Source organism: Gymnoscopelus microlampas (genome assembly GCF_963454915.1).
Source record: "Gymnoscopelus microlampas genome assembly, chromosome: 14".
Taxonomy (NCBI): Eukaryota; Metazoa; Chordata; class Actinopteri; order Myctophiformes; family Myctophidae; genus Gymnoscopelus; species Gymnoscopelus microlampas.
The window spans coordinates 26,687,260-26,698,360 of record NC_139951.1 but is presented as its reverse complement, the minus strand read 5'-3'; the positions used below and the strand labels follow the sequence as shown (position 1 = coordinate 26,698,360).

General features: G+C 39.7%; 1 protein-coding gene across 1 annotated transcript in view; it reads left to right on the top strand.

Annotated features, from left to right (window-relative positions):
* Positions 1 to 6,811: 6,811 nt before the first annotated feature.
* The window catches only part of LOC311060143 (uncharacterized protein), a gene marked incomplete at its 5' end in the record, with an annotated part of 47,834 nt that continues 43,544 nt past the window's right edge, over positions 6,812 to 11,101 (top strand). Inside the window, 10 exons of the mRNA XM_084078272.1 lie at positions 6,812 to 6,866; positions 7,415 to 7,435; positions 7,672 to 7,834; positions 8,330 to 8,598; positions 8,709 to 8,854; positions 9,165 to 9,471; positions 9,584 to 9,746; positions 9,885 to 10,153; positions 10,270 to 10,415; positions 10,724 to 11,072. Coding sequence (XP_083934398.1) covers positions 6,812 to 6,866; positions 7,415 to 7,435; positions 7,672 to 7,834; positions 8,330 to 8,598; positions 8,709 to 8,854; positions 9,165 to 9,471; positions 9,584 to 9,746; positions 9,885 to 10,153; positions 10,270 to 10,415; positions 10,724 to 11,072 — 1,888 coding nt within the window. The remainder of the gene's footprint in view (positions 6,867 to 7,414; positions 7,436 to 7,671; positions 7,835 to 8,329; positions 8,599 to 8,708; positions 8,855 to 9,164; positions 9,472 to 9,583; positions 9,747 to 9,884; positions 10,154 to 10,269; positions 10,416 to 10,723; positions 11,073 to 11,101) is intronic.

The following is an 11,101-nucleotide window of genomic DNA, read 5'->3' as shown; positions in this document are numbered from 1 at the left end:
TCTCTATCCTGATTGGATCAAATTGGTATCCAGACCTGAAAATGCATTTTCTGTTTAATAAAGAGCCAGAGAGAGATGGAGACTCCTGTTACTGAACAAACACTCTATAGCAATGAGTACTATCAGAATATAGAGATATTTTACACTCATTTTAACCAAAGACAATCACTTACCCTACCTGTAACCTATCCAAATACTCCAGATGTATATTCTTATACACGGTAGGGTAACTGACATTTGAAAATAAATGTATACTTCTCATTAAGAACATACAATGTAATTTCTTGATATACCTTTTACTCATCAACTTTCACCGGGCCAACAAACTATTGTCTCTCTGTATTGACACTTTTATCAGCATGTGCTGCACGGGGCGAAAACAGTAATACTCTGAAACTATAGTGAGAGTCTGTGTGGTATACTGCTACACCCTCTGGTTAAATAAAAGATTGGACTAACTAGGCATGGTCAGAAATGTAATAAATCACTGATATGAAAACATCTCAAGTATTTGCTTTGAAATCTGCACATTTTATGTAGTTGTAAGTTGGATGACTGGACCCAAAGATATAAGTGTTTGATTTTTATTTATTTATGAGGGAGCCCATGATTATATAGAAGTGCAAACCAGAACATATTGTGGCGCAGGTGTGCTTCCTCTGGTTGACTCCGTGGCCACGGATGCTCAGCTACAAGCAGTGCTTAGTTTAATAACAACAAAGTGGGAATCACGGCACTCCAAAAATAACAATGACAAGGCTTCACTCAGATGCACATTCTCGCTTAATCAGGCTGACATGTTTCGGATTGGAGCCTTCATCAGAGCATAGTGAACAGAATGGTACACACCTCTTTTTATAATACAGACAATAATCCCCACTTATCTTGTGGGACGATTATCCTTTTCCACCTTGTTCTGTTTTCTTTGTCTTTGCGTCTTTGGTGACTCCTCCCACCTGCATGTCGTCCCTCACTGCATTTCGCATGTCCAAACCATCTCAACCTCGCCTCTATTGCTTTATCCTCCCCAAACCATCTAACCTGGGCTGATCCTAGTCATTTCTGATCATGTCCTGCGTTGTCACTCCTAATGAGAATCGTAGGATCCTCAGTTCTGCCACCTCCAGCTCCGCCTCCTGTCTTTTTGTCAGTGCCACTATTTTCCAACCCTCTGTCAAAAATAAATCCTGACACTTTTCTCCCTCCGTTCCACCCTGCCTACACTCTCCTCTTTACCTCTCTTCCCCATTACTTTCAATAGTTGAGTAATGGGGAATCAACATGCAACAAATAGTTTTAAAAGTCTGTGATGGAAAACATCAATGGTAGCAAAAACAGATCATCACATACAGGTTTATAATTTGACAATCACATTGACTGTGAAAGGAATAATAATTTTCAGGAAATCATATTATTCTTCTGAAAACATTATTTCCAAAGAAGAATTCTTAGTGACAGTGTAGCGAGCCTGAGCAAACCGTAGAACCACCTGTCCCCTGTACAGACCACCTTCAGAAGGCGGCCTCTTCCATGTGGGATCAGAGACAAGGGCGTGGCTACACGCTGAGTTGGACATTAAATGTCCAATCGTCAAATTTTGACGATGATACACAAAAGAAGATTCTTGTTTTGTGTTTGTGTCTGATTGTCCCCAGCACAACATTGCACTCTCTCTGGCTCGATAAAGGTTGGATGACAGCATATACATTAGAGTTTATACAATAGCTGATGGCCCTAGAAGACACCAGTAGTTTTTTTTGTCATAGTTCTAAATAGCAGTTGACTAGTGTTGTTGATGGCCACACTTTGAGACAGTATACACACCTAACAACACAAATGTTGTCAGATTAGGATCAAACCCACTTCAGGTTGATATTTACGTAACTAGACTGACCCTTTCTCTGTCTTTGTCCATCTATCTCTGTTTGTCACACAGTTTCCATTCCTTGCATGCTTTTCCTCATATGACAATGGGCCATTATCGTCCTAATGACTAAGTCTGTCATCACTTTGAACACTTGTTTCATGGTGACAATGCTGCCAGCACTGTTGTTCATTCATCCTATAGTTCTTAAATCTGCCAGGTCACTCCTCCAAAGACGAAAATAGCCATCACGTTGTGAGCTTGTAAATCAGCTATTTTTGAAAAACGTTTTGTCAAAGTGGTCATAAATGTATGCCTTTTGAAGAAGATGGTAATGAGTGAATTGTTGTTCAATTACTGTATGTTACTGAGACTGAGATTGTGAAACAAGTGCAATAGGCCTACTGAATAAGTGAGTTGACGGCATGCCGTGATTAATTGACTGTACTATTGTTAACGCAATGGCATAACTCTTTTTTCATGTCCACTGGTCCATGCAGACATTCAAGGAAGTAAGAAGCACTAACAAACACTTGGATGGGTTCCTAAGAAAACACACTTGCGCTCTAACCTTCGTTTACATTATTTTCCACTTGTCTAACCCTGTCCTGTTGTTAATGTTTTATATAATATGAAGAATGAAGAATTTTCACAACATAGCATACCATAGTCGACTGGTTACTACTATGGTTACTAGTAAATAAATAAGAGATCTTGTGTAAATATCTGTACATTTTTGTCTTAGTGAATTCTACTGTGCCTATTATGCTCCTATGAATACAATAAAAACTGTCTTGAGAATAATAATGATAATAATAATAATAGTTGTATTGTAGTTTTATCACTAAGACATATTAATGTTAATGATGATTGTCAGAGTCAGATGTATCAGCTAAATTGACAGGAAATAGATAAGTTTATCTTCAGTAGGGGCAAAAGTAAAAAAGAAAAGTGTGTGTGTGTGTGTGTGTGTGTGTGTGTGTGTGTGTGTGTGTGTGTGTGTGTGTGTGTGTGTGTGTGTGTGTGTGTGTGTGTGTGTGTGTGTGTGTGTGTGTGTGTGTGTGTGTGTGTGCGCGCACAGTGTATACATAAATTTACATTGTCAATATAAAACTAAATTATATAGCAATTACAAACAGAGGAGGTTAACACTGAGGATGTTACTGTGTGTATATAGCAGCACTAATGACTATAATGTCCATGATGATGCTGTAGGGATCTGCAGTTCCTTGAGTAAGTGAGTGATCCAGTGATTTCATGTTCAGCAGGGCCTGTGGACTCTGGTTATAATGGTAATAAACATAGTTCTTAAGTTCACAACCTAAAGGTTCCCAGGTAGATAAGATGATGTGCGCTGAATGTCCTCTTGTCCACGTCAACTACCTATATCAATACATTCATTCATTCAAATCTATAGGCAAGGCAATTTTATTTGTAAAGCACATTTCAACAACAAGGCAATTCAATGTGCCTTACACAGAACATCAATCAAAGGAAACACAATTATAAAATTACACTAGGATGCATAAAACAAAAGTAAAAATGTATAGATACAGTTACAGTGCAGAAGAGAAAAGAAAAGAGAAAAAAGAAAAAGAAAAAAGGCAGAGGCAAACAGAAAGGCCTTTAGTTGTGTTTTAAAATAAATAAGAGACCTGCAGTTTTCTGGGAGTTCCAGATATGTAGTGTATGAAAACTAAATGCTGCTTCCCCACGTTTATTTTGGTTGTAGGGACAAACAGTAAACCTTTCCCAGATGACCTGAGAGGTCTGGATGGTTCATGATATCGCACAAGATCAGAAATGTATTTTGGCCCTAAACCATTTAAAGCTTTATATAGACCAGCAACAGTATTTTGAAATCGTCTTTGACACAGGAAGCCAGTGTAAGGATTTAAGCACTGGAGTGATATGCTCCACTTTCTTGGTATTAGTAGGTGTCGAGCAGCAGCGTTCTGAATCAACTGCAGTTGTATGATGGATTCTTTCAAATAGATTTATCTTTTTCTTCTTTCCTTTTTTAAGCATTTTACAGAACTGTAATATGTTTGTTAAATTTGGCAATTATCCTACAGGTCATTGTAATGAAAGACAGATTCCCCTGCAGTTGGCATGAGGTTTCCCCACACCTAACTACATAGCTACGGTAGTTTCTTTTTATATGTGTATTTATACACACACACTATGCTGTCGAAACAAGACAAAGGTGGACAGCCTCTACCACTTTCCAATGTCATGTAACTGTGTTTAAAAGATTAAGCTCTTTCAGTCGAAATGCATATTTTGTTGTGCAACAGCCTATAGTGCATGACAGATGAGACAATACTTGGAAAGCACAAGTCACAAAGGTGTTCTGTACCTAATTGCGTGTTTCATCCTTGCTCTTTGTCCTGCGTCACTAGCTGTCGCCTACACAGAAGTAGTCAGACTAGTTGAATTCCTTCCATCGGGGCCTTTTTTCAGGTTGAGAGGGAAGACTACTGGCAAAGCAAACGTTGAAAGAACCATGTCTGTCTTTCATTGTTTTCCTTTGCTCTTATCTCCTTTCTCACCATTTTAAGGCATCAGGAAGACCCACACACTATATTCACTTGCTCAATCTTTATTGAGCAAGTGACAGCGTTGAGGTGTCCCTGATTCCTTCCTATCCACAAGTTTCCTAGGGCATTATGGGCATCACTTCCTGTTGATTTGATCCCTGATACCTGATCAAATCGACAGGAAGTGATGCATAATTGCCCTTTAAGGGCTGCAGTGGCTCAGGGGTAGAATGGCCGGTAGAGCGGCCGGATGGAAGCCGTGAAGTTTCCAGTTCGATCCCGGACTCCCCCAGAGTTAGTGTCGAAGTGTCCCTGAGCAAGATGCTGGACCCCTAATTGCTCCTGATGAGCAGGTTGGTGCCTTGCATGGTTTCCTCCGCCGGTGTATGAATGTGTGTGTGTGTGTGTCAATGGGTGAATGTAATGCACAATCTATGAAAAGCGCTTTGGATAAAAGTGCTATATAAATGCACCCTTTACCATTTGTGGATAGCCTACGTAACGTGACTACTCCACCAACGCACCTGCCACAAAGAGACTTCTTATTAACTCTTCCCATTTTATAATTGTTTTCCAGTTGCTGAGGTTTTGTTTTGTTTCTTTGTTTATTTCTCCTTTTTTGTCTTTCACCTATATTCCGTCACTTAAAAGCTTCTTATGAACTGGTGTTATCTTGTTGCCTTTATTCTGTATGTTCAACTGTTTTGTTAAATCATGACCGAAATAAATAAACTAACTAACTAACTGGTGTTGTGAGCAAGTCACAAAAAACACTATACCATGCTTTGGGTGCTTGTGCATAATAGTTGCAGTTCCAATGTTATTTGTCCCTTTCAAATAAGATTAAGAAAAAGAAACAAATGTTTCAAAAACATGTTCTCACGTGTCTTAAACACACAAATATACTACTGTATACATTCTGATGATATAACTAGGAGTTCTTTTGTCCCTGGGGCACCGACACTAGTCAACCACATCTGGCATACTGGCGTGTTGAAGGTATAATTGTTCAGCAGATAATGACAGTAGACAGCTTTTGTTACGTACAGTACAGAAGCCATAAGTCATGACTCTTAAAAATGTTCCAACCTTTCTCAACCTTTCAACTGTCTCATAATTGCCCTTTGTCGTGCTTGGGGCTGTAGGCTACATGAGTCCCATACACGCATGATTTGCTAGTCCAAGGCTAATAACAATTGTATATTTATACAACTATTTGTATCACTAAAGCAATCATTACCATGAGGTTATATAGACATAAATGTTTGTTTCTGCTGCTTAATTGAGCTCAGTAGCCATTTGTGCTTTTAAAGGCTGAGCAAGGACCCATTACAATCCCCAGAGTGTACAAATGTAACCGAATGGTCCATTTGGTTACATTTGTACACTCAAATTTAATTAAGTTTAAATAACTAATTGTTAACACAAGGATACATATTTTTTTACACTGAGGATTTTACTGTGGAGGATTGATGAGGATGTAGATACATTAATACCTGTACTAACATCAAGTTAATTTCGCACGCACGCACGCATGCACGCACGCACGCACAGGGGGTCTTCAACAGGGGGTCCGGGTTCCCTAGGCTAGGGGATCCTCAGAGTTACTACAGGGTGTCCACCAAATGTTTGTATGATAGGATCTTTCTTTTTTAATGTCTGATAATACTCATTAACATGAATCCAACATATTATTAGCAAAAACAATGAGTAAACAAACCAACAAAAACATTACATTTACACAACACTTATGATAGTGCTGTCGAATTAATCAAAGCTGCAGCATCGCTTGGAGGAAACCCATAGGCACTTTACAAGTGGAATACTTCACCAGAGATTGATGAGACAATCGGCTAAATATGCTGAGATAGCTTTGAAAGAATGTTATTAAGTTGCTTGGCAGGCTTTAAAAAAAAATTGAAAAAAACATTTATGCAACACAACGTGTAGTCACTACACGTTGTGTTGCATAAAGGTTTTTTTCTATTTTTTAGTGTAGTGGCTGTCCCTGCTTCGTCGCTCTCTCAGCTAAGGGGTCCTTGACCTGAAAAACTTGAAGACCCCCTGCTTTAAATTAATGTACAAAAAATATCATTTGTCAATATTCCTATACTTTCCCAAAATGTAAATCTTTATTTTAGCCTAACCATATGTTTCTGTTACCCATTGGAGTCACTATTCTAAGCATACATTTCATTCCTCTTATTAGTATGTAGGAATGTGGTTTCTAAGATAGCCAATAATCACAAAACATTCCAGGTAATCTCCTCTATTTGTTTCCTGTTGCTATGTCCAATAGGAATAAGGAAATTGCTGAATGCTTTGGTTAATATTGAGGACTAACTTATGGGAGGGGCATAAGACTATACTTAAAGAGTGCTGCAAACATGAACTCTGTAGTTGCACAATGGCTTTGTGGACATGGGCCTGTGTATTGACTGTGCTGAACTTCTTTGTCGAAGGTGAGTTGGACTGACCGGCACATTTTTCTTAAAGTGTGGTAGCCGGGATGAGAGTAGGTGAATTAAAAAACACAATGACCTATGGTTGTATCTCTCATTCAAATGTCAATGTTTCAAGTTGTCTATTCAAATCACAGGTTGTGTGTATTGTAATGTAAAACCACATATTGCCGTATTTTAAACCAGACTCAAATATATGCTATGCTTGCATATGGCTGAGGAATGTAATAATATAGCCTACAGTTATTTTATATTAATCTGAGAAAACTGTACAGGTTTTAATTTGATTTGAGGAGACATCGATTTGAGATTGGATGCAAAAACCTGAAGCAAATTTTAACAAACAATTTGATTACAGTTGTGTACTTTTTTCTTAGGCTAAAACAAATGAACACAAATTGCTTTTGTCAGAAAGTGTCAATGTAACCAGCAATATCTAAATGTTTCTTATTAACACTAGTTGTTCAGGAGGAGAATTTATATTGTTGCACAAATCATTCATGTGCTTAACATACTGTAGCTGATCAATTATGTTTGCTCTTTCATAGATGCATATTCTCAACTTAATGGTAAGTAGCAAATAGTTCATTTTCATTTTCAGACCTGTTAAATTACAGGCAGGTGTCTTGTTTTTCTACTTCATTTGTAGTAGCAGCAACAGCAGTATTGTTAAGGAATGTTTCCATTCCACATTTTCCATAATAAACTTGATTATACAAGAAAGAAAGAAAGAAAGAAAGAAAGAGAGAAATAATATTATGTAGTATTAATTGTATGTCATATCAGGATTTAATCTCTTTTCCAGTGTGTGGTACTCCTCCACTGAACAACAGGATAGTTGGAGGTGAGGATGCTCCAGCAGGCAGTTGGCCGTGGCAGGCCAGTCTTCAGAGGTTTCGCAGCCATGTTTGTGGTGGTTCCCTCATCAACAAGGAATGGGTTCTGACTGCTGCTCACTGCTTCTCAAGGTAAATTAGTAATTAAGTTTACCAAATAATTATCAACTATTATATGGTCACAACCTTTGCCGATGGGGATACATGATAGAGCAATCAACTTAAGAAAACTATTATGCCTTACCCGTTGTACCCATCTGTCTGTGTCCCTTTTATGCTCATGGAAATCTTTGTATCTCTCTTTCTGTCTAACATCAGTATATGCCCATATATGGGCATGCCGAGTTCGAAATTGGTTGGTCAGGTGGTTCTCGAGATACGTGAACTGCATTTATTGTAAGATGGGGAGACAACGTGAAAAAAGAAAGTGCACCAAAGACTTTTTAAGGCAGCTTTTAGAACTTGGTGTGACAAGGGCTGTAATGTTAAAGTTCTACAGAAATGTAATAGAAATTGTGCTCACCTGCTCATTGGTTTCTTTTACATTAATGCAAATATTTCTTTCTCTCAAAATAACATAATATAACATACAGTATTTATAAATGTTTCTTACCCTTATTTCTCCAGCACAAGCACCCGTCGTTGGCGGATTTCACTGGGGCGACAGAACCTAAGAGGCAGAAATCCAAATGAAGTGTCCAGGAGAATAGCACAAATCATTATACATCCAGACTATGACAGTGCCAGCAGTGACAATGATATTGCTTTACTCAAACTCTCCTCACCAGTCCGTTTCACCGACTACATCAGACCTGTCTGTCTGGCAGCGAGTGACAGTGCATTCAACAGTGGTACTGATAGCTGGGTCACTGGCTGGGGTAGAATCCAGGAGGGAGGTGAGTTTGGCTTGTATTTGGGTGATGATTTTGGAAACATATCTCTTGATTAATGGGAAATACAGTGTGTTGTTAGGTTCAACCAATGTCTTTGTTTCTCTGCCCCTCAGTACCTTTGCCGTTCCCCAAAGCATTGCAAGAAGTAGAGGTTCCAGTTCTGGGGAATAGACAGTGTAACTGTCTCAATGGAGTGGGTACAATCACAAACAACATGATCTGTGCTGGTGTGTTGGCTGGAGGCAAGGACTCATGTCAGGTATGATGATATTTTACTACTTTTGGTAATTGTTAAAATGTAACCAAATCCAAATCTGTGTGAAGCCTGACATTCAGTGGTTAAAAGCAGGGTATTTAACTTGCAATCAGCTACTGACTGGTGCCAGGTGACATCACTATTTATTATACTTATCTCCTGGCACCAACACCATGCAGCCAATAGAGATGGCTAGGTCAGTGACCTAATTTTCACAATAAAAGTTTCAGACTTAAAGCAGATTGGGTTTGGTTATACTTGAACAAAGTTGACGAGAATTGATAGAAAGTTTGACATGTAAATACTTTCTCAGGGCGACTCAGGAGGACCAATGGTCAACCAACAGGGCTCCATCTGGGTTCAGTCTGGAATTGTTAGTTTTGGTTTTGGCTGTGCTCGTCCCAATCTGCCTGGGGTTTACTCCAGAGTGTCCCGTTATGAGTCATGGATTGACTCCCTCATCGAAACTGACAAGCCAGGCTTCGTCCAGTTTACCCCCAGTGGGATAGATGCTGACAACAGTTACACCTGCCCTGGCCTACCAGCTCCTGTTACCCCAGTGCCAGCCATTACAACCACTACCACAGAACCACCAGCTATAGTTTTACCAAGTGCAGAAGGTAGGTATGGAGTAATACAAGTCTTGTCAGAAGGACTTACGGTACATTTTTTTCTCGATCTTTATAGTACTCTGCAATAGTTTGACTTCCATCAATATTGATTCTTGTCTAGTGTGTGGAATCACTCCATTCAACAACAGGATAGTTGGAGGTGAGGATGCTCCAGTAGGAAGTTGGCCGTGGCAGGCCAGTCTTCAGAGGTTTGGCCAACATATTTGTGGTGGTTCCCTCATCAACAGGGAGTGGGTGATGTCTGCAGCTCACTGCTTTTTCAGGTTTGTACAAAAAGGTGTCACAATTTCAATAGTTTTACATGCACTGGTTTCTTTTATAGTATTGCTAATATTTCTTTCTCTCACAATAACATAATTATACACAAGATTTATACATGTTTCTCACCCGTTTTTCTCCAGTACAAGCACCTCTGGTTGGCAGATTTCACTGGGGCGACAGAACCTAGAGGGCAGTAATCCAAATGAAGTGTCCAGGACAGTAGCACAAATCATTATACATCCAGACTATGACAGTGCCAGCAGTGACAATGATATTGCTGTACTCAGACTGTCCTCACCAGTCAGTTTCACTGACTACATCAGACCTGTCTGTCTGGCAGCCAGTGACAGTGTGTTCAACAGTGGTACTGATAGCTGGGTCACTGGCTGGGGTACAATCGAGGAGGGAGGTGAGTTGTGCTTGTATGATTGGGAAAGATTGTTTGAGAAAAAAATATCACTTGATTAATTGGAAAAACCTTGTGTTGCTATGTTTGACCAATGTCTTTCTTTCTCTGTTCCTCAGTACCTTTGCCATTCCCCGAAACATTACAAGAAGTAGAGGTCCCAGTTCTGGGGAATAGACAGTGTAACTGTCTCAATGGAGTGGGTACAATCACAAACAACATGATCTGTGCTGGTCTGTTGGCTGGAGGCAAGGACTCATGTCAGGTGTGATATTTTACTAGTTTGGGTAAATGTTAAAATGTAAACAAACCCAAATCTTTGTGAAGCCTGACGTGGTTAAAAGCAGTGTATTGAACTTGCAATCAGCTACTAGTTGGTGCCAGGTGACATCACTATTTGTTATTCTGTACTTACATCTCCTGACACCAACACCAGTCAATACAAGATGGCCAGGTCAGTGCCCTGATTTTCACAATAAGTTGCAGACTTCAAGTTGATTTGGGTTTGGTTACACTTGAACAAATTTCACAAAAATGTATAGAAGGTTTGACATAAATACTTTTGCTTCTCAGGGTGACTCAGGAGGACCAATGGTCAACCAACAGGGCTCCATGTGGGTTCAGTCTGGAATTGTTAGCTTTGGTTTTGGCTGTGCACGTGCCAATCTGCCTGGGGTTTACTCCAGAGTGTCCCGTTATCAGTCATGGATCAACTCCCTCATCGAAACTGACAAGCCAGGCTTCGTCCAGTTTACCTCCAGTGGGATAGATGCTGACAACAGCTACACCTGCCCTGGCCTACCAGATCCTGTTACCCCAGTGCCAGCCACAACAACCACTACCACAACCACAACCACTACCACGACCACAACCACAACCACTACCACAGAACCACCACCTGTAGTTTTACCAAGTGCAGAAGGTGGAGTAATATAATTCTCTTCAGAAGTA